Raw genomic sequence first — 24,976 nt, forward strand, 5'->3', positions numbered from 1 at the left:
GTAAATGTTGCAAGTCACGTGATTCGACCCGCGACGATTTTTCACAACGCTACCATGCAGATTTTAATATGAAAATCATCATCGCTGCAGATACAATTTCTTGTTATTTCGCTATTACTAACATCAGCGGACAAAGAAAATTAAAATTCCCCGCTATCACGTGATCGCGAGTTCAAATGTGAGTTGGAAGGAAGGTGTCAGTAAAATGAGGCTGTACACATCGTGATTATATGAAGTCGGTGCTACTCTATGACAGGTGTTGAGTGAGGTGTTCTTGATGGAAGACGTGCAAGAGGTTTAATAAATGAAGTATTCCTTTTAATGCTCACTGCAAAAAGGTTGTGAATAGTGAGCTGATAGTGATTGGAGATTAGACCTATGATACTAAGGAGATTGTTAAGATGATGAGGCACATGCTACTACGCATTCCTTTTAATGCCCGCTGTGGTTTAGCGGATCTCCAACACTGCAGTGCTGATGTGTGACATGTTGCTAGCCGATGATTTGGATCAAGAGTTAATCCGTGAGAGCTGTGGAAGAAGAAATTAGGTAAGGCCACTCCAAGTCATACCTTAGTTTCTGGTCACTCCCAAGCCTACAAATGGATGTGGGCGGGCGGATGATCAGGACTTCAGGACTATAGACTCTACTGTGACAATATACTGTATGGTATTATTATTTGCTCAATTTAGCAAATTCATGTTGATTTTGTTTTTAGTCAAACTTAACCAACAACATAAGTAGTTGTGCTTCGGCAAAAAATGCACTAGGAAAGTTGTTGATGGATCATGGCTAGCTATACACTGATGTATAGCATTTAAGTATATTTATTTATTTATTTAGAATATACTATAGGAAATGTTTTGCTCATGTAGCTACTTATGCTTTCCAAGTGAAATAAATGTCTCATTAGCTATGTCAGGAAAGTATTACTATGACTTATAGCTAAGTTGTTCAAATGATCATGATCCAAAATGAAATTTAACTTCTATTTTCACATCAGAAATTCAACTTCTATTTTCACATCAGAAATTCTTCATTCAAATGTGAAGTCTTAGCCCACTAGCTATGTGTTTCCAGCCTTCTATTCAGTAACCTTGAGAAAAGTAACTGTCAAAGTTTTGAGTCATTGAGTGCTCCAGACTAGTGTTTTTTAGTGATCATCTGGGAATGTTTAAGCTATAAGGGTTTCTACTTGCCAATCTAATTTTAGTTATGGAAAAGTTTAAGTTTAAGCTCACCGAATGTTGCCGGCTTTCCATACCCCTGTAGTGTTCAGTGATAAGGAATTTGAAGTTACTAGACTAATCATTAGAGGACTACATTTGAATTATAAAGTTAAAGCTATGGCCCATCTGCATGGACTAGTAGTTAATGCTACTGAAATTACTTTGGTTACAGAAGCATTAGTAACAGTTATAATCTGAACAGCTATATAATCAAGGACAAAACTAGCTATAGTTAGAAACATTTTATTAGTGTGGCATATATACCTAATATTAGAGTTAAGAGTAGTGTGACTGCTCTATTGGAATCCCTGACTGCTCTATTAGAGTATATCGATCTTTTGCAGTAAAAAATAAGTGTCTTGCTGGGTCACGTGCACTTAAGCACCTGTAATATTAATAATAGTCCTCATAAACTAGGGTTCCAGGTTTACCATGCGGGCGGGTGACCAGAAACTAAGGTTTGACTTGGTGTGGCCTAAAATTGCATGCCGATCGAGCAATAGCGTAGGTTGTAGGGTCAATTAGCTGCAGAAACAGCAGTTAGTGAAGCAGTATATTTAGCTAGCTAGGCACAACCATGCACTTTAATAAGATTTCTATATAAATGTTTAGGACATAAGTGGCTCTGAGGAATCTATTAGCATAAGGTGTTTTGCTCTGAAAATACTCTGGATCCAGATGACATGGAACACACTGATTATGGCCACATTGGGATATCACTTTATCTAGTACATAATGGACAAGGAACTGGACATAGTTCAGGACCACAGTGACCATTTTCACAAGATTATACACAAGGATGGTGGCACATGTAGTCTTTATGAAATGGATGACAATGAAGTTTACAGACATTCCCACGCTCCAAACGAGCAACGCACATTCTATTGCAACCTTCTTCTGGTAGCAAATTTGCTTATTGTAGGTTCACTTTGCCATTGATCTTCTGACTTAGTCTCAACAAGAGAAACCAATGTGTTAAATATGGGTTAATAAGTAATCTATATTTACATTAGCATGTTCATTTTGAATCCTTATACCTGTATCATTACCTATATTTAACCACAGTATATTAAGTTCATACCAGAGCAACAATGTTGTGTACCACTGGATACTTGACTTATTGTAATCACCTAGCTGAAGCCATACTGCTGCTGACCACAACACACTATATGTTCCCTATAGTTGAATTCATCAAAGCTGAATAGTACAAAGTACATTCAGTAGTAAGGAAACAGTACATTGGTGTTCATTAACACTGATAGTATACTTAACATCTAATGTATATGATGACTGACTTGATACTGAGTAATACAGTCAAACCTCTCTAATCTGACACCTGCATAATTCAGAACCCTCTCTAAATCCACCCAAATTAATGTCATTTACCAACACTTTTGTATAGAAAACAACCTCTCTAATCTGACACCTCTGTATTCTGTAATCCGACATAAAATTTGCTCCTAGATTTGGAATAATAATTATATTGTATTTGACTAATCCGACAGAGAATAAAAGCAACATTAAAAACAATCACATGCAGAAAATATTTTTTAAGCAACCAAAGCATTTAATTGACAAAAATTAAAATGCTTGTGCAAATTCTGAAATTTATTCATGTTAAAAAGCATATTAAACACACAGAGATTTCTATTCAGACTAAATGGATTTGGCAGAGACTAAGGAAAAGCAGTAGCTACTATAAATCAGGGCAGTTAAGTACTGAGAATGCTTCTGTATAAATGTGTTTATTTGAGTCCAAATAGAGATCTCTGTGTGTTTAACATGCTGGCTTATTTGACTCTTGTTTCTTTACCTTTTCAGTGATCCATATTTTAATTTTTTAAATTATTTTTACATTAGTGTACAATGCATTTCAGTGCTCTATTGTAGTTTTCAGTTTCCACTGACTGCTCTACTAGGGAGTACCGATCTATTTTCATGGAATTAAGCTCCATAGTTTGAAATATTCACCTAACATGCTAGCATTATGCTGGCATAGCACTCCAGCCTATTACGTTTATTATGCTGGCAGCCTGACATACTTAAGCCTACCAATAATCTCAAGACAAATACCATCCACATGTTTACTCCAAAACAGTTGATCACTTTTTGTTGCATATAATAACATTTTGTAAGTACCATGAGTTCTCAACAAGAATTTAAGTTAGAGTTTTCAATAGATTATTAATGAGATAATTATGTGAGTGCAAAAATTCAAAAGAAAATATATGCAAAACTAAATGACATCAGTATAATAATAATAACAACTCAAGTGCTTTAGACCACAAAATGCATGTCACATTATAGCCACCTTACTATGATAAAGTCAGTAAAAAATCTTACAGCATTATAATACTTAGGTTCACGGGAAATGTTGCATTACTTTGCACAATCTGGACACAAAAACAAGTTCTTTTCATCATCAAATACTATTCTTGGTACACAGTAGACATGGTTCTGAGGGCAAATGATCCACACACCACTTAAGAAAACTGCTTTGATAGGCTGCAAGTGTTCTGCATCTATTTCAATTGCATGCTTTGTCTTTTTAGCTACTTTTAATAACTCATCATAATGATTAGCTGCAGCAGCTAAAGTAAGTTTTGGCCAGTTAGAATTCAGATTTTCTTCTAGTCTCTTCAGAACAATAGTATCTTTATGCACAGAAATTACTGATTTAAGACCTAGTATCACCCACAACAGAAGAATGCGTTGCTTTTCACAGGAAACATCATAATGTTTTTGAACAGATGGAGAAGTTTTCTCAAAGAAAACGATCAGTTCTTGTAAACAAACTAACAAATCTGGAAACTGTTCACACAAAGGGAGGCATTTCTCTAATGATATGTATTGATCAATTTCATTTTCTATTACGTTCAAACTTCCAAGTAGTAAGGGAGTACTGGCCACCATTGTTTTAGTCAGCATTCTGAACACATGTGGTAACTGTTGTCTTTTACCTGGTGGAAAGTTAGAATGTATCTTCTCAATGACTGCATCTCGTTGTTCTGTGCTAACATTTTCTTTCATAATAGCATGTGATCTTTCAATCATTTCTTTTCTTGTTTTGATCATGTCACCATATCGGCAGCTGCCATGGATCTGTCTCCTACAAGATGGGCAATAAAGTGGTTGTATCACTGTACCGTCTTTAAATTGCTTGTCCAAAAGCTGATCTAACCTTCTAACTTCAAACATGTGTTTGCAACTCAATTGTATATATCTGGTTTCATTCCTCATATCAGGAGCATCAACACACAAATTTTGAAATTGTCGTTTTTTGCACAATCTGCATGCTTGTGGGCATGGTTCTCCACAAATGCCAATACAGGGGTGCTTACACTTTAGTCTAAGCTTACAGGGATGATCACATCTAGGACGATCACAAAATTCATGGCATTTCTTAGAGCACTGATAATGTTGACAGCTCCATGAACAAGGCTTTTCACAAGGATTGCATGGTTGACTGCACCTGTGTGTACATGCCTTGCGATGGGCACAGAAATATTCACATTTGTAGTGACAATTTGGATACGTTATACTAATACAAGAATCTTTAGCATTAGGTGGGTGACCACAAGGAAGTGAATACACATGGAATGAACACGGTTTGTGCATTCTACCCTGATAACAATCACCACAATTTCCTGTGCACTGGTGACCACACAACAGTTTGGTGGTACATTTTACAGTACATTTTGGAAGAACATCTTTGAAACAAGGCAATTTTATTTTGTGGCCACATGCTGGTAATGTTTTAACAGTTAACTTGGGACATTTACTAGCATTGTAACATTTGCCTTCAAAAATGTGCCCACACTTCAAAACCTTTTTAACATGAATTTTACATTTAAAATCAAGAATACTTTGTGAGCATTTCATGACCTTTTTGTGACCACAAGGTAACAGACGCTGCACCATTTCCTGGCAAGATGATTCGTCAACAGACTCACTACATCGTAAAACGGTAGTATGTTCACAGCTTGCAAAGTGTTTAGTGACCTCCACCTGACATTTAACTATATTAATGTCGATGTCACAACGTAATTCTAAGGTATGTCCACAACCAGGAAAAGTTTTTTCAAATTTTAGCTTACAACGTGTATTGCAAGGCTTACCACATTTGTTGGTACAGATATGGCCACATCTCAGCTTTCTTTTACAAGGACTGGGGCATGAATAGTAATCAGGCAAAAGATAACACGGAAATGAATGCTCATGACCACATCGAGGCAAGGTTTTTAATACAGGAACCATACAATTACCACATGGTTGAGAACATAGCTTTGCACATTTATGTGGATCAGTAGGATTAGTAGAACACACTTCCTCACATGGATGTTGACATTTACAAAACCTTGGATCTTGGTGACAAAAGATTGACTGTAAATGACCACATTTGGGATGCAGTTTCTCTACAATTGTTTGGCAACGACCACAAAATTCTGAACAATGCTTTGGACACAAATGCCCTTCAGGGCATTTCTTGATACATGGAGCTTTACATCTAAATAATTTTGGTTCCAGGTAACATGGAACATTTTGAGTGTGGCCACAATTGGGTATCACTTTCTCTACACTAACTTGACATAAACAAGTTTCATAGCAGAAATTACGGCAAAGATGTCCGTTTTTACACAGTTTGTCACATGGTGCTTTACATTTAATTAATTCTTCCCCCAGGTAGCATGGAACACTTTGGATATGACCACACTTGAGTAGTACTTTCTCTACCATTATATTGCATGGTGAGCAAGTTTTATAACAAAAATCAGGACAAGGGTGACCACTACTACAAGTTTTGGTACATGGAGTTTTACATTTAAATAAACTTGCATCCTGGTAACATGGAACATCCTGAGTATGGCCACATGTGGGAATGACCTTCTCTACTATTATATTGCATGGTGGACAATCATCACCACACTTGTTAGTACAAGGATGACCATTGTCACAAATTCGAGTACATGGTGCTTCACATCTAAATTCAGGCTCTATGTAACATGGAAAATTTTGAGTGTGACCACACACAGGCATCACTTTCTCTACCTCTACTTCACACTTTGGACAAGATATATGGCACAGCTCAGGACACTGGTGACCATTTGCACAGGTTTTTGTGCATGGTTCTGTACAATCATAGTTATCATGAGATGGATCTCTAGCATGACAATAACACTTACAAACATGTCCACAATCCAAACGAACATCACAATGATGACTGCAACCACCTTTGGGGACTTTCTTAAAATCAGCAGCAGTACGAATTTCAAATTCCATATCACTATGCTCAGAACAACTTCTTAATAATAATAGAGACCCTACCTTATCTCTCTGTTCCAAATAACTTACAATAGCATCCCAAGTATCACAGCTTTTTCTTAACAAAGCAAAATTACCAAAACAGTAAAATCCTTTCTTAGCTCGTGATAAGGCAACACATATGCGATTTTGTATACTCAAAAATCCAACATTTCCTTTCTTGTTGCTACGTACCAATGATAATATAATGATATCATTTTCTTCTCCTTGAAAGTTATCTACAGCTGTAATGCGTACCCCGTCAAATATTTTCCTTGGCATTAAAGACTTCAGTTTCAGTAACTGACCAGTGTATGTAGTCAATACAGTAATCTGGCTAGGAGAAAAATCTTGTTCAAGGAAATACTTACACAGACCAACAACCAGATTAGCTTCTTCCTCATTGCAGTGACTTCTTAAGTCATCATTTTCTTGCTCAGGATATTGGTGATCAAAGAAGTGCATATTGGTAGTAACTCCTTGGACATCCTCATAAATCAAAACAGATTCATGATTTAGTAACTTGGGGTAAATGTATGGACAAACTAGCCCTGCAATCTCTGGTCTCATCCTGTGTTGAATCTCAAGTGTAGTATGGGGAATACCAACTGTTATAAGGCGTTCAAAAAGAGATATGTCTAAATTATACTGACGTGCAAGGTAGTACTCATTTGGATTAGGTCGTAGTTGCTTGTGATCTCCGATGAGAATTAACTGTTGAGTTGCAGCTGTAAGACAAGAAACAATGTGAGACTCCAACACTTCTGCTGCCTCTTCTACCACTACAATCTTGGGCTTTACCCTCTGAATAATATGTTGGTACTTTGCAGCTCCAGTTGTTGTCATCCCAATCAAATCAACTTTTTCTAGAACATAAAAATCTTCCTCTTGAGTGGCTTTTTTACACTGGTTACACAGTACCAAATAATCTTCAAAATTTGCACCAAGCTCATTGTAAACTTTATCAATGTATTTCCTTTTCCAGTATTCACAAAGCTTATGACGGTCATGTTTAGTTAGCTGGAAAATATTATCAATTTGATTTACTGTAGCATATGTAAATGGACCTTTAGGAAAGGATGTTAATTCACCAGTAGGTGAGGTAACATTTTCATTTTCAATTTTAGTCATTATCATGCTGTTATTAGAATTGGTGTCTTCATAGTGGAACACTTCAGCTGGATTATCTATCATTCGTTGATCCAAAGCTAATTCGGCTTCTCCTACCACATGTACAGTATCTTCATCACCAGTGGCTTCTATGCTTCCTGCTTCCATGCCATCTAACTTTTCATTTGATAATTCAACTTCAGTCGATTTATTAACTATATCTGATTTGTCTTTACCACTTAATTTCTGGTGTTGTATTTTGTCATCTTCATTAGATTCTATGTCTCCCATAATACTTACAACAGATACATCATCAAGTAAAGAATGCTCATTTGCTGCTGTAACAGCAGATTCTGATTCAATGGTTTCATTGTTATCATCATATTCACTCTCTGAACTGTCATTATCATAATTGTCATTATCATTGGTAGTGACTGGCTTTTCAAGATCCTTGCAAGAAAGCCATAACTCTATTCCATGTGCAATCACACTATGATAATGCATTTTGTCAGATTTATCCACAAGGGAACGCAATTGAGCTAAATGATCAGCTGATATGAACTCAACAATTGAATGCATAGTAGGGTCAACTTTCTTTTGAATAATTTTGAAATCACGATCAAGTTCAGTACCAGCTCTACCTACCTTTTCTTTTATGTTCTGTGTAGCAGCACTATGATAGTTGCGTCTCAAATTTTTAATGGCAAATTTTTCAACCTTTTCATTCTGGCATCTGCTACCTACTCTCACAATAGAAATATTCTTAGCAGTATAGCTTGAGTATCCAGCATCATTATCATCTGAATCCCTGGTTTCATTATCATCATAGCTTCTGTGACAACTTTCAACTATGTTTTTATCACAATTATTCATGTCAATGATACCTTCCAAAAACTGATCCAGGGCATGGTTAGTATAACACACTACAAGAAGTGGTGAGTTTCTAGCTGGGTCCCACACATGACGGTTGATTAACAATGCCTGAACTATCTTCATCCCTATGTATGTCTTTCCTGTACCTGGAGGACCTTGAATAACTGACACTTTTTGAGTGAGTGCCATCTTCATTGCCTCTAGTTGTGACTCATCTAACTGAACATGCTCAACACTGGGCCAACATTCCGGTCTGGTGACATCAAAAGAGTGAAACAACCTGTATTCTTTAGAAATGCCTAAAGTACGCTTCATATTGAACACTAATTGAGGATGATTGATAACACTTGGTGTAGTTAAACACATGTACGCTGGTGGCTGAACCTCCTGACACTTTGACTCAATAAGGATTTCAGTGAATGGCATAGTGCTACACTCTGCCTTCTGCAAACTGTTCAGTACATGGTATTATGTCTCATAGTGAGCCTGTGATTCAATCATGATATACAAATCATCTTTATTGGATGCCAAGTAAAGAATATCGGCATCGCTCTCCATTTTTACAGTGAGTTCCAGAAGCTCTGGTTTACTGGCATCCCTACTAATTACAGAAGCAAATATGATGGTTTCAAAATTGTCATTAGAAAAGCATAAAAGTGATCCATAAATTAAACGTTTGCTATGCTCCCAGTTTACTCGAAACTTTGAACTGTCAAATTTAGCTGACAAAAGGATTCCTTCTGAGCTAAAACTTAAACCAGTAAAACTTACTTTATGATAAACCCTAACATCAGAAATATCCCGACCCCTAAATCCTTCACGAAAGCCACACACACCTCTTCTAAGTGGAGCAACAAAGTCTTCTTTTAGGAGCTTATATTGTGTGTCATAGTAGTGAGCCCAGCTATCATAACAACCTTCTATAATACTGGCATTTAGCTGGGGAAAAACATTTTCATTCACTTCACAAGTGTTGGGTAATATAGGCAAATGTCTGTATTCGTTGTAAAATTGTTCTGAAGACAACAATGCATCACCATTTTGTACAACTGCATTCTGTTGTGCATCTTGGTATCTGCCAATCATTGATAAATAAACCTCTTCATTAGTAATTTCTGGCATGCAACCCAAAACTGATAGCTTTAATAAGCATTCCATGGGAAGCAATTCCCAAGAGCTTGGTAATATTTTTAATACGCTGTCAAACAAACGAACCACAGCTAGCAAGTCTCGTTCACTGTCTGTTTTCTGAACATACTGTTGAAGTTTGATGCAAAATGCAAAAGAACGGCTATTAAATGTTTCTGCCAATATACGAACAGCTACTTTTCTTTCCTCAGTATCACATACCATTGTCAGCTTTACAAGAATGTTTATTATTTTAAGCATGTCGCCATCGTTCTCACCAACTCTTTCAGAGTTTAAAATTACCTTCTGAAAACTTTTCAAATCATGAAATAATTCAATGGCAATGGTATTAGGTTCTTCAGTAGACAGCTGCAAAAACTGTCTAATTGTTGTGCGTTTAAACCCATATTTTTCTGTGGAAAATTCTTGATTACCATGGGTTCTCTTATGGCTTTGTAACCTGTTGACTTTAGGGAGCTGAAAGGTAGTTCTAGCGCCAAACTTTCCAAGAGCACTCTTACTTCCACTTGCAAAAGACTCACTTGATCCGTTGTACATGTTTTCTATCAGAGATTATCCATATATATACAAATATCTACACACAAAATATTATAAGTCACTTACATACCTTTAACATTGCCTTTCATGTGATGCAGCTGATATGGATCAAAAGGTCTTCTTCTACCTCTTGCTTGACCTCTAAATTTTTCCACAATACTTTTATTTTCGTTTGTGAAAGACCCGGTCAATCTTCTGTCTGTGCCTTCTATAATACAATGTAGATTTAACATCCATATAAAAATCAACACAAGATGCAATCATCAAGTATTGCTTACCCTGAACATCATACTTCATGTGATAATTCTTGTAATTGAAAGGTCTTCTTCCATGTCTCCCTCTACCTCTAAAAGTTCTAACAACATGTTTACTTCCACCTGCAAAAGTCTGAGCCATTCTACTGTCTGTGTCTTCTGTTTGAGATTATTTATGATATAAAAATCAACAATATTATACACTGTACAGTTACCTACCCTGAACATTGTCTTTTGTGTGATGTGACTGGTGTTGATCAAAAGATCTTTTTCCACCTCTACCTTGACTTCTAAACATTCCAACAGTACTCTTATTTTGACTTGCAAAAGATTTAGTTGCTCTACTGTCTGTGTATTCTGTTTGAGATTATCAATATATAAAAATTAATATAATCAATTACATACCCTCAGTGTAGTCTTTCATGTGATGCTGTTGGTTTGGATCAGAAGTTCTTCTTCCGCCTCTTTCTTGACCCCTATACTTTCCTCTGCTTCCTCTATGTGCATAATAATTATAGTCATGAGATAACTTTGATTGATCTAGTCTTGTGTTCTGATAATCATAATCTATTTCATCGGATTGCATTTCACTTTGGTATTGTGACATCCCTCTACCTTGTCCCCGGCTTCTAAAATAACTTGATCGTCCACCACGGCGGCCTCCTCCATGGTGGCCACTCACTGAAGCATGAAACTCAGAGTAGCCTCCAGTAGCCATTAGTCATAGCCTGTTGAAAATTAATATTGTAAATCTTGCTAACAAACTGAGAATATTACTGCTACAGTACATACAACTGATACCAAAAGCAGTGAAGAATGCCATTATGTGTATGCCACTGGAGATGACAATTGAAAGTGCATCCTAGCATGTTCAACTGCCTATCTATAAAATTAATGTGGTATTAATATTGGTGTGCCAACACTCTGGTCACTAGCCGTTCTTATGTATGTACAAGTGTAAGGAAAATTAGATCTTTTATGATTGAGTAGGAATCATAAAATAAAAACAACAAAACAAGGGAGGTCATCTAAACGTCCAGCTATATTAGTGGACATTTAATTCCTACTTTGGTCATATAGTTACCAAGTATAGCCATTGACCTAAGTAGGAATTAAATGTCCACTAGTATAGCTGTGAGTGTAGATGATCTCCCTTGGTTCATTACTTTTATCAAACAGTATGGTAGTACTGTTTAAGTCCCTGAGTGTTGCTTAAAATGCTGGCTTTAAAAATCATCATACCAACATCTTATGTAACAAAAATAAGCTTCACAGAATAATATTAGTCCATCTACGTAACATCAAATAGAGCATTAGAAACAAGAAAACACTTATACAGGCTGCTGGATATAGAATTTTCTTAAAAGCTGGAACTCAAAATTTGGTCTGCCTGCCTGCCAGTCTGCCTGACCACATTCGTAAGGCTAGAGGCCAAATGAAGCAGTGTACGGCCAAAATTTTACACCACATTGACAAAACCACATGTGGCATGTGTCTTTGGGCTCTGACGAGTGTGTGCCCTCTGCACCTTGTCTTTGCTTTTATCTTCAATCAGGCTGCAGGTTGTTATCTTCATGCAACAAAATCATAATCAAGGTGTAAATTTTCTGTATCAACACTTTCCTTGAACACAAGATGCCATGAATTATTTAAATCACTTATTCATTCAACTGTAAAAGGTACTGGAAACTCAGAAGATACTAGTAACTTCACATGATAAGTTTGAGAGACCACGTCCATTAAACAATCTTGGTTGACTAACAGCAATCCAGCATGGAGACCACACCCCTTAACAATCTATTTACTTGAACACACGATGACCTCACTCCTTGATTGGTCTAGCTGTATAGCATGATGAAATTAATAAGGAATAGTGACCATGCCCCTTGATAGACTAGAAACTGACTTGAGATACTCTAATATGGCAGTCACCCTAATAGAACAGTTACGTGTGTATACATTGTAGCTCTTTGCTATTACAAAATAAATAAACAAACTAGTATATGTATTTTGAAATTATCAATTTAAAATGAAGTAGGAATCTAAGTAAGAAACAAGAGATTAATGATGATAAGTATTATTACAACATATGTAGCTCAGTGGGAAAATTTCTACTTTGGCATTTAACAAACTAATTGTTATAATATGCCAATGTCAAGAATCATCTATTGTTTCACTACTTTTTAACACATGGATCCCTTAAAATTAAGTACCGTGTAGCTGGTAATTTTTGAAAGGTTTAATTTTTGGATATTTCGAAAAGGCCCTTTTCTTCGAAAATAAATTCCCACGTCCATTTGCTCTTCGATAACAAATTCCCACAATTGAAAGCAACGATCCAACTTTCAGCGATTTGCTTGTGTTTTAGCTCAGTGTTACTGATGATAGTGGGTAAACTGTATCATTAACTGTACCAATAACCAGAAAACAGAATGGGAATTGATGCCATCTGCTCTGGGGTCTATGGTGGATGGCTGGCTATGATCGAGTGCATTTAGGCTAGTGAATTTGCTCAACCGCTCGGGGCTCCCTCGGTCTTCTCTCCAGTGCACAGGGATGGGGATTATTCCATCATGGGGCCCAGGCAAGCTTAGGTGAATTCGAAGGTTCGTTCGTTCGTTCGAATGAACAAACATTCGAATACGGGTTGAACAGTTCGAACTATAGCCACTAATTAGATAGTGATACAGTTAAGCTATCCATCTTGCTGTGTTCCATAATGATGTGGGGGAAGCTAGACATATGGTATTTGGAATTTAATTAAATTATGTGTTGATGGTTTACTGGTGGTCACAGGCCATGCCTCTATGAGGTTTTAAGGTTTCTATGTAGTACCAGTCACATGTCTCAACTGTATAGCAGTAGTAAAATGTATTTAAAACCTAGTAACCAAAAGCATTTTTACTAGTGGTATATTCAATTTCAAGTTTTCTCAGTAAAACTGTTGAGTCAGTACAACTGTATGTGTGTGTTACAAACTTTTGAGACATGCATTTAATATTTAATATGCTGTGATTTATAATTTGTAAAGAGGAACCAGGCCCATTTAAAAGTTCAAAAGATTCGTGAACTTTAGTTGATGAATGTTCGAACCCTGACAATCCAAGTTCGTTTGGGCTCTATTCCATCAGTAAGTCAGTTTTTGGCAAACATTCATGCATCTTCATAACTGATTTGCGACATGAATTTCCATTTATTTGAAATCCATCCTGACTTCGAAATATGCACTCTTCGAAAATAAAATCCTTTGAAACTCAGATTTTGCTTCTTGTGCAAAACTTTCTGTTTCAAAAATAACGAGCTATACGGTATTAGTTAGAATGAGCCAACAAGGATATAGAGACCTAAGGACAATGTGGGCGACGCTACCCACAAACTTAATTACTGAGGCTGCAAAACCTTGCGATTTAGAAAATTTTCCTGAACGAAGTGGCTAGGTAAAGAAAGAGTGCGGGAAAGTGGCAAACTGATGTTAGGTTTAGCTATCCTAGTCAAGTTGATCATGTCAGCACCACTGCACCGGCGTGACATACATAACATTATGTGACAATAGTGCCAGTATCAAGTAGTTACTATACCGGGCTAGGATGGCAGGGGAAGATCCAGAAGGGTTTCTGAGGTTTCTAGAAACTGGTCAAGTATATTCAGACAACTGAATTGGATTTTGCACTGATTTACAAAGGTATCCAAAGATTGAGATCTAAACTAAAACTAATACTCTAATAAAGCAGTCAACTTCTCAAATTAAAGTCTCATCTGTATTTTTAAAGCTATACCAACACAGTAAAATAATCTAAAATTATATTTCAGAATGTTTAAGACCTGAAATTTTCTTGGGGTCATGCCTCCAGAATGGTATCCATATCTGTTGCATGCTTGAAACTTCACATATGGAGCTCCACCTCTCTTAGCTTTTTAACCTGGTCCTGCCTATTCCTAACATATGTTTAAAATGTCTGCTTTAAAGACCTTATGGTGAAATTGCTTTCAAAATTTCCTGGGGAAGCATGGCTCCAGACCCCCTAGATTTAAGTATGTATGCAACAGAAAATTTGGAAATCTGTCACCAAAATTCCTGGAGCTGCCCTTGAATGATGCCTGTCTTGTCCAGAAAGTAAACTATTAAGAAACAAACCTTGGGTGCTAGCATTGAGATTTACACTTTGAGTTTATTTTGTTAGTGCCACACTGTCGTGACATTGGTGTATTTGCTGGAACACCTAGATCTGAATGCTAATGATATTGTCTTGTCCAGAAAGTGAGCTAACAGTAAGAATATTTCGTTTTTGGTTTTGCCAATTTTCGTTAGATGAATGTAGTAAACAACCACCAGCAAGACCACAGGTTACTAGCTCTTACATAACCCTGTCACAGATTTCTATTAGATTTAGTAACTATTTTCTAATAATTATTTTCGAATTTCTATGATCTACTCGAATATAAAATTCTTAATTTTTTTCTTACAGTAATTTTTTGCAGCATAATTTATGACCATTGAGCCAATGAATACCACATCAAAGGAAAAATGAAGCCAGCCAGACAGAAGTGTGACGTTGTATGTCAATTACTGAAAAGTGATGTGTGCATGCATGGCCATTCCATTTCATTTTCAGTTTTATTCCACCCGTTATACAGCAATACAAAGAAAGACCAGATCCAGTCACTACAGAAATTGTAAATATTAACCATACACATCCAACTCTCAATACTGAGAATCATTCCACTTAATTTTCAGATAAATTCTACTTGTTAAACAGCACTGCAAATGAAGAACAGTATGAGAAGTACCTGTATAGTTGACCCAGTCACTACGGAAATTACAGACAATTCTTGTGGCACTATAGCCATTAGGCATTACCATGGAGGAAGAAATGAGACACAAAGGAGGACAAGGGTAAGTCCATGATGCAATGCACTGTAGATGGTGAAAAGGCACGTCTTGGGTAGAAGTAATGTCAAACAGTGAAGAAATCAAACCAGTAGCATTGTCTAGCTATGCTTGGCTGAAAGCATCGATTAGTTAGAAGAAAATTCAGGCAAATGTGATCTTTTAAAATTCCACAGAAACTGGTTGGAAGGGTTGGGATTGCTCTGAATGCATTTTGGGCTTGGCTATGCCCATATAAACCAATATAGCCAGCTTTTATGAAGTAGGCTAGTTTCTGGGTGATATTTTGGGAAAGAAAGTTCAAACCTCCATGATCCCTACGATACAGTACTACTGTATTGTATGATATTTTACACATTTCTTCCGGCTGCTCATTTGATGTCATATGACTATAATAATGGATGACTATATACGGTGATCATCAATGCATATCACTGAGAGGATATACAGTACCATACAACGGATATCTACAGGATATTATAATAGCATGCATAGGTAAGTGCAAACAATTTATTATTTGCATACAGCTAGCAGCATTCATTTCCACCCTAACATATATAGCTATAGCCTTTGGAAGAAAACATTATTCATTACATTTTGATACTGCTTCACATGAATATGGAGAGTGTATATACAAGTTCATGTTGCATCTAACCATCAAGAACTATCTGGCTACCGCCGGGGATATCAAACCAAGCTGTGCTAGTTAGGTACTTACTCTACCATTCCATCTATTGTTTATAGTGCTGAAATAAAATTAATTTATCCTTCACTATCTTTCTACAGTCACTGATTCATTGTGCAGAATGAACCAAAACCACATGGAAAGTTGCAATAACAATGTTTGCATGGCCGGATGACCTATTTTAAAGATTTGACTTTTTCTACAAAGGTATATTGACAAAACAGTTTTAAAATTGATTGGTGATATTGGTTGGATGTAACTAAGCCCTCTAAAGTAATTTATTTTATACCAAAAGAAATCTCACAAAACAGCTAATTCACTAAGTAAGTATAACTGATCGACTAACTGTTACATTAATATACAAAAGTATTGATAAAAAAAAAACCAACCTGTATTAAAGAGTGTAGCTTATATACAAGTGTAAGGAATATTATTTGAGTATAGGGATCATAGAAAAAAAAAGCAGGGATGTCATCTACACCTGCAGCTATACTAGTAAACATTTATCTACGTAATTGACTAACCGCAATACACTAAAATGTATTATATTACTAAACAAAATAAAATCTGACTAAATCACATGCGCCATGCAACCTATCCTCCCACTAGTAGCAAGGATTGATAATAAGGTAAGTGTACCCAATTCCAGACAGTTCTTAACTCCGGACACTTCAAATATTTGACATCATAGCTCCAAAACTATCTACAGCAATTACTAGATGATTAATGCATCATGTACGATGATGTTGTGATCCTAAATTCAGCTTAAAGTCCTGCTAGTTTTACCAAATGAGATGATTATTTATTGCCATGTGTGGCAAAATCATCAAAAATCCTTCAATAATCGCTGCTTTTTCTCAACATCAAAAAGCTATCTGGCCGATTTTAACACAGTGCAGAGGAACAACTATGACTTACCACTGTACCAAGTTTTGCTTGCTAACAATCAGCCCAAACACTTGCTAAGGACGATTTTGTAAGAGCCAGTCTCATTGAAGTTGCATGAATATTGAATACACCTAGATTTGAAATACCCATAACTCAACAACGAAAAGTACTATGACTCTCAAAATCAAGTATGAAGTGAACAATAGATGCAAGTTTAATGTGGTAGCGTATAAAATTCAAAATCAACTTTGGAAGTGCTGTTTCAGGCGTGATAAAAAGTGTCTGGAGTTAGGAGCATGTGAGACATTTACACATGGTTGAATTTTGGAGCACAGCTTCTCAACGGATGGAGATATTTGGATGAAACTTGCAGGACTGATGCACCATAGGATAGGCGTTATCACAACATGTATTTTAAGGTTTAAGTGTTTGCTTGCACAGCAGAGATACAGCACCAAAAGCAAAAACTGTCTGGAGTAAAGCGCACTTAAAGTGTATTTTACCATTTCAATGGACCTTTAGTATACTAGTGCAATTAAGTACTAAAATATGAAGTAGCTAGGGTTCCAGCAATACTAAGTAGTGAAACTATTGATCTCATTTTGAATTGCATAAGGATTGATGCTTGGGGTATCTCTGGTTCCAAGTTGAGAGGTCTGCATTACACTATAGGTGGAGGAATTTAATGGCCACACCCTACCCTCACCTTACAGCACGTGAAGAATGGAGGCTATTATGTTACAAATATCATTAATTATTACGCCACTGCCTACACAAATTCACCTTTTATATACACATATTGGCTGCTCTCAACCTTCTTTTTTACTTTGACCTTTCAGACTCATGATCAACAGCGACACGCCCCCTTCAAGTGTCCTTCGCCGAATTGTCCGTGATTGAGCCCGCGCGCGTTATCATATTAGTTTATTCTCACTCATTTTTTCCTGCCACTAGTAAAATATGGAACAGCCTCCCAGTGAAGCAAGCAATACAGTTGACTTTAAGAAAAAGACTGTAGACTATTTTTGTATTAGCCCAGCTATAGACTAAAAATGTTGCCCGCTTTGTGCTTATGTAAGTCGTGTGTATCTGTACTTTATACTCCCTAATGGAGGTCTGCCCAGTATCAATAATAAATAAATAAATAGTGTACTCTAGTCATCTTGCCACATTTTTTCCAAGTTTCAGGTGGGCGTGCCGGAGGCGGTGAATACTACTGTGGCTTCCTTGAGCAAGAAAGTTGCTCTAGGAACTGGATTATCATGTCATGGGGCATGTCAGTTGTCCATGACACACTGGCTAGCTATGTAGTAACGTGAAGATTGAATACGCCTGCATGATCTGATGTTGCCTTCAATTTAACTGAAGTTGAAACTGAAAGCACAAAGATAAGATGCCTTCAAGATACATACATATAATATGTTTGTACATAGCTATTTCTGTATCATGCATGCTGTAGCCCTATGTAGCTACACTGCAAAGCTCATTTGACTGTGACTGCACACACATTTGCACACAGAATTCATTTGTCATTTTCTGAGTTTGGTGATAGCTTTTTAATACACAATTACCTCAGTTGTGTGTGTGTGCGTGCGTGCGTGCGTGCGTGCGTGCGTGCGTGCGTGCGTGCGTGCGTGCGTGCGTGCGTGCGTGCGTGCGTGCGTGCGTGCGTGCGTGCGTGCGTGCGTGCGTGCGTGCGTGCGTGCGTGCGTGCGTGCGTGGGTGTGTGTGTGTGTGTGTGTGCATGTAGCTATCATTTAGCTTGAAAATCATTTACACTGGCAACATTAACAACTACGGCGGGGACTGTTCGTCTGATACCCACTCAAAATTTGTAATGGTCTACATGTTTCACCACACAATACAGCAATAGCTATGTTTATAAAGCTAACGTTATTCGGTTGTACACATACCACACTGTTCAGAAACTGAATGGACGAGGGGTCCAGTCATCATGTTCTGTTCCTTGTGATCACAGGGAGTTCCAGATTCTGATGGCCGATGGTAAGAATGAATTACGGTAGCAGTTGATTCTGGTAGAGATGCTAATGAACCTTTGTTGATGACCGCGCATAGTGGAGGATGATGGGTTAAGAAACTGTAATAAATCTATTGAAACTAGCATTTTGAAAAACATGGTAGCTTTAGCATTAATTCTCCTCACTTCTAGTGTTGGCCAGTCTAATGCCTCAAGTAAACTTGTAACACTAGTGCTTCTGGTAAAAGAGTTGAAGAATCTATGGTTAAAGATAAAACAAGCTGCTTTTTGCCGGACCATTTCTAGACTATTCTTTTGTGATTGAATGTGTGGAGACCAGACAACTGAGACATACTCTAGTTTTTATTTTTTTATTAATGCTTTACAGCACAAGTGCTGAAGGTCTGTAGGACACCTGGTCCTACAGCCTGCTCAAAGACATATGTAATATTATAAGCTAGAGACTTAACATTAGTGGAACACTGCTGTAAATTACGTTGTAAAAAACCACATGTTGAGTTGGCCATAGTGTGTAAAGGATCTATGAGTCGGCTTTACTGGTGATTTTTGTAATGTGCTCTTTCCATGAAAGATTGTGAGTAATAGTGATTCCAAGGTATTTTGCTGATCTGACTTTATTGATAATGAAGTTGTCAATCTTATAAGTGGAGTTTAATGATGCATGTTTGTTTAAAATAGTTAGGTGTTCGCATTTGGATGTATTAAAAAGTATAAACCAGTCTTTTGACCATTGAAAAAATGTATCCAGATCCTTTTGTAGTGTAGCTTATCAATGTCGTCATTTGAATGGATAATTCTGTAAATAATAGCATCATCTGCGTATAATCTTATGGTGGAAGAAACATTGTTTGGCAGGTCTTTAATATACAAGAGAAAAAGTAAAGGTCCCAAAACAGAGCCCTGTGGGACACCTGAGGACGCTCTACATAGATCACTGTGACAGTTGTCCAGTATTACTTGTTGCCATCTATTAGTTAAAAATTCTTAATCCAATTATGTAGAGAACCGCTGATTCCGTAATGTAATAATGTGTGTAAAAGACAGGTGTGAGACACTGTCAAAAGCTTTCAAGAAGTCAAGGAATAATATATCAATCTCATGATCTGCATCTAAACCCTAAGCCAAGTCATTAATAGTTTCCAACAATTGTGTCTCACAAGACAGATAATAGTCAATGATGTAGGTCTATAATATGATGGATTAGTACGCAGGCCTTTCTTGTATGCTGGAGTTACATATTCCCTCTTTCAGTCTAAAGGGAGTTCACCCTGATGTAAAGAAATGTGCTAGGGCAAGAGCAATGCTGACAGAGGTTTCTTTTAGAAATTTTGATGGTATGCCATCTGGACCAGATGAGATGCTTTGTGTGAATCTAGATCTTGTAAGAGTTGAAGTAACCTTCAGTAATATTGATTGGTGAGATATGAGGAAGTGGAGGACCCTCGAGTGTGGCAGTTGGTATGGACTGAGAATCTGTGAAAACTGACTGAAGCTGATCATTCAAAATAGTGGCTTTATGAAAACTGTCAGTGATAGTTTGATTGTCCTTCTCTGTGATGGTACCCCACCTTGATCTTTCCCTTTTGATTTTATATAACTCCAGAGTCTTTTATTATTACTACCATCATCTGAACTGATGAGATTAGAAACATACTTTATCATGTGCCTTTTAACATTCTCTTTGGGTAACTTTCTTGATTTCCTTATGAGCAGACCAGTCTGTTGGAGAATGAGATGAACAAGCTTTGTTATACAGTTGCTTTTTCTTATTAGACAGACGACTGATATATGTGGATGCTTGATTCAACTGGAGAGTGATTTAACAGGTACTGAATTTAAACAGGTTTGGCATTGATTGTTAAAAATATTCCATAATTCTTGTATGGAGTATTAATGTTGTAATTCTGTGTGAAAGAGTCAGAGAAATGGGACATTACTTCATGTATACTTTGAAAATTGGCTCTGTTCCACAGATACACTTTACGAGGTTTGGGTTGGATAACTACAGCAGTTACAGAAGATTGAACATTAATAATCTCATGATCACTTAATCCAGATATTATATAATAACATTTAATTGATCAATTAAGGTAGGTCTGTTTGTAGCAAGCAAGTCCAAAATATTATGGCCTCTAGTAGGTGTCGTAACAAGTTGAGTAAAGCCTCCAGTGCTAAATACATCAATCAACATATTATTACATATATCTAGTGGATATGCATTATCAGTTACACTGTTAACATTCCAATTAATGTTAGGCAAATTAAAATCTCCTATTATCCATATTAAATCATCTGTATGTAAATTTCCTCAATAAACTGACATAGGTTTTGCATGTATCTCTATCACTGTTCGGTGGTCTATATGCTGTCAAAACAACTAACTGCTCATCTTTAGACAGATCAATTTTACAAGCAATTGCTTCACATGGTGTAGAAACATCAATCTGACTGGTTAAGATAGGCAAAAAATACACCTTCATATCCATCAACCCTGTCATTGTGGATAGTTACTGGGAAAGATTTCATTAGAAAAAAACTGAAGGGTTTAGCCAGGATTCTGTTCCAGTGATAAAATTGGGGGCTTCTTCACAAATAAGGTTCACAAATGATTCATCCTTGGACCTAATACCTCTAAATTTGTTGATAATAATATAAATGATTTGTGAGGTGCTTGATTAATATAATTGCTTGTGGGGGTATAATTATCAGTGCAGTTAGAGGGAGTTAGTGGGTACCTCTCTGCACTATTGTTCCTTTTTTTATCATCTACTTTCTGTACTCGTTGTTAAGGTTAGCCATTTCTTCTCTTAACTTTTTGTTTTTCTTTTGCTCAGCTGCATGGTGTCAGGTCAGGAGTAATGAAAATCTTCTTAATTTCTTGGAGGCTGCTTTCCTTACACAAGCAAATTTTGCTACGAAGTACAGATTTCTTGAATAGAAGCTAATGTGATTTTGAGTAGCTAAGGTTTTGTTCCTTGGAGTTTTTTACAGCATTGGTAATTGAACATTTCATTCCTAGCCTACTTATTGAGGATAGAGGCAACCTTGTCAATATCTTCTTGTTTTCTTGCCTGAGGAGAGTTAGAAGAGGATTCTTCCAAATTATGAATAGCAACATTTAATTGACACCTCTCTTTCTCCTGCTGTTCAGAAATTATTGTGGAAGCCAGCTAGGTAAGGGACTCTTTAGCACTAACTGGAACTTCAGTATGTGATGTACTCATTTCAATGGAGGAGAGGTCCCCCTGATCAAGTGACTGCAACAATTGGTTAATTTTCTTTTCTAATTGAATATTCAAGGTGGTCATATTACTTACTCTGGCAATAATGTCAAGTAACTTAGAACTGGTTTCCTCATGAACTCTACTGATAGCTGATAACATGGTCTTTTGGTAGTCTTAAAATTGAGACTCAGTGTTATTTACAATGTGTAACTGACTATCGTATGGTTTCAACAAGATGGGTAAGGCATGTAAGCACAAGGTGCAGAAGAATACGATATTAGCACCATTATATTGGCCATAACATTGCACTGCTCAGAATTTAAACTAGACCAACTTGCATTCTGTACTCCTTCACACCACGAGCATTCAAAGACATCACTGGTAGCTTCCTTGGAATAGACTAGACACGAGTCATGGGAGTTTATTGAGATATACTTAATATTTACTATTTGCTCCAGCATATGTATGACTGCAATACAATTGATATAGTATCAATGTTTACATTAAAGTGCATGTACAGGAAATGTAGTTGTGTAGCTTGTGTAGCTTGAATATAGCTATGAATGAATACAAAACTCTCACAAGTGTTGACCCCTTAAAAGTACAAAAAACCTTATACACATCCCCTAAATATAATGCATGTGATTTATATAAATGTTTCAATTACTTTCTCCATCAGTGTCCATCAGGTCTTCAAAATGACCGTCATCTTCTTCATATTGCTCCCAGCAAATAGGACATCTTTGAGTGGTCAAAAACTCACACCAGATATGTGGTGGTGGTTGAGGTATACAATAGAAATGACCTTCACAACATTGCCTCCATTTTCCAGTGTACATTACTGGCAACATTGGAGTTAGTATATAGTCCTTATCCAGCAGTGCCACCTTATGCTTCTTGGCTATATTTGATAATTTTGTGTAAAGGATTTTGGCTCTCTGAGGAAACAGTCGGTTATTGTGTTGTACATAGTCTAACTTTGTTATGAAACTTTCAATCTGTTCAATACTGGATATGTCTGCATGATCAAGTGTTTTACTATTTAATTGGCAGGTCATGATCCAGAGTGCTATGCGTCTTTGTTCACATGTTACATCTTGAATGGTTTGTAGTGATAATGATTCAGCGTTTTTTCCAAGATATGTTAGTAGAGTAGCTAAAGAATCTTGAATTAAAGAGTTACCTGTTGAACATTCGTTTAAACATGTTAAAGAATAAAATGTATCAAAAACATATTTAGTTGATGATGATATGCTTTCAAACTCATCAATGCATAGACGTTTACTAAGCAAGCTATTAAGCTTCTCTATTTTTGCCAAGTTAACACTCACTGTTGCAGTGTTATTGATCTCACAAAGTATTTCATTAGTGTTCTCGTGTGCTCTTCTAATGGCATTGCCATACCTATGATAAAAATGTATTATTGTGTCACACTTTGGACAAGAAATCAATTGGAATCGTTTTGAGCGAGCATCAATCCATGGATCAAGTTCTGTCACTTTAAACAAGTGGCCACAGTCCAATTGAATGTATTTGGTATTGTATTTTGTTTTGAATTTGTTCAAAGACATGTATAGCTGTGAAAATTTCTCCTCATCACAAATGTTACATACATTAGGACATGGTTCCCCACAGACTCCAATGCACTGATGACCACACTTGTTAACATGTGGACATGGGTGATAACATCGCTGACGATTACAACTTTCAAAACATTTTCTTGTACATTTGTAATGTCGGCATCTCCATGTGCAGGGTTTATGGCATGGCTTGCAAGCATCTTGGCATTTATGGGAGCATTGTGTGTGTGGACAATATCTTTCACATCGATAAGAACATTTTGGATAAGGTTGTGAAATGGAGCTACCACAACTAACTGTTGTTTGATGACCACACAGAAGTTTGTTAGCATGGAACATGCAAGACTTGTGTAGCCTTCCTTGGTGACATTCATGACAAGTTCCACAACATCGGTGGCCACAGAGTAAGACAGTATCACAAGTAACAGGACACTCCTTAAGGTCTTTATCACTACATGGCAATTCAACAACATGATTGCATATGGAAAATTGCTTTTTAATTTCTACATGGCATTTTTCTGAAGCTAACAGCCACATTTTCTTCTGTTTTGATATGCCTTGTAATCTGTAGCACTCTATCCCTTTATTGTGGCCACATGGTAGTTTATGAGAAACTAGTGTACAGCAGTCAAAAGCTGCAGCATCTTTACCACATGGCATTGTGACTTTATGACCACAGCTTGGAACTACTTTTGTAACTTCTGCATTGCAAAAAATTTTATTAGTAAAATGTTTCAGTCTATGTTGCATGTAACATGGCACCTCTTGTCTGTGACCACACCAAGGTAACATCACTTCAACAAGTGACTCACAATTTCCGCAAATTTCAGAACAAAGTTTATTACACTTGTGAGGATTTTTATTAGTTGTACACATTTTCTCACATGGTTTAGAGCAAGTTGTAGACATTACATAGTTTTTGCTACAATACAGTGTAACTTCATGACCACAACTACGAATTTCAACAGATGTTTCCATACAGTCACCACATTCTTCTGAACACTTGAGTGGACATGGGTGGCCATTGGTACAAGTTTTGTTACATTTCCTTTGGCATTTAAATTCATCTGGTTTCATCCAACATGGTACAAGCTGGATATGGCCACATGAAGATAGTTTCTTGTTAACCAGCATATCACATCTTTTGCATTTCATGAAGCATTTTTGTTTACATGGACTACCACATTGCAGGCACTTCCTTAAACATGGTTGTTTACACTGATACATTTTGTGTTCTTGATCTTTGATATGACAGTTCC

At 36.8% G+C, this 24,976-nt stretch overlaps 2 protein-coding genes across 2 annotated transcripts; both read right to left on the bottom strand.

The window, feature by feature from the left end:
* Positions 1-3,437: 3,437 nt before the first annotated feature.
* LOC136264815 (NFX1-type zinc finger-containing protein 1-like) lies at positions 3,438-8,939 on the bottom strand. Its single transcript, XM_066059582.1, has one exon. The coding sequence runs from the start codon at positions 8,937-8,939 to the stop codon at positions 3,609-3,611; it is 5,331 nt and encodes a 1,776-aa protein (XP_065915654.1). The 3' UTR covers positions 3,438-3,608.
* Positions 8,940-8,981: 42 nt separating this feature from the next.
* On the bottom strand, positions 8,982-17,842 carry LOC136264816 (NFX1-type zinc finger-containing protein 1-like). The gene is made up of 6 exons (XM_066059583.1): positions 17,698-17,842; positions 10,859-11,181; positions 10,673-10,810; positions 10,478-10,612; positions 10,270-10,407; positions 8,982-10,204 (listed from the first exon to the last, which is right to left on the bottom strand). The coding sequence occupies exons 2-6, from the start codon at positions 11,169-11,171 to the stop codon at positions 8,982-8,984; spliced, it is 1,947 nt and encodes a 648-aa protein (XP_065915655.1). The 5' UTR covers positions 11,172-11,181; positions 17,698-17,842.
* Between the last annotated feature and the right edge of the window lie 7,134 nt (positions 17,843-24,976).

The sequence above is a fragment of the Dysidea avara genome, chromosome 8 (genome assembly GCF_963678975.1).
Source record: "Dysidea avara chromosome 8, odDysAvar1.4, whole genome shotgun sequence".
In the NCBI taxonomy this organism is placed as follows: Eukaryota; Metazoa; Porifera; class Demospongiae; order Dictyoceratida; family Dysideidae; genus Dysidea; species Dysidea avara.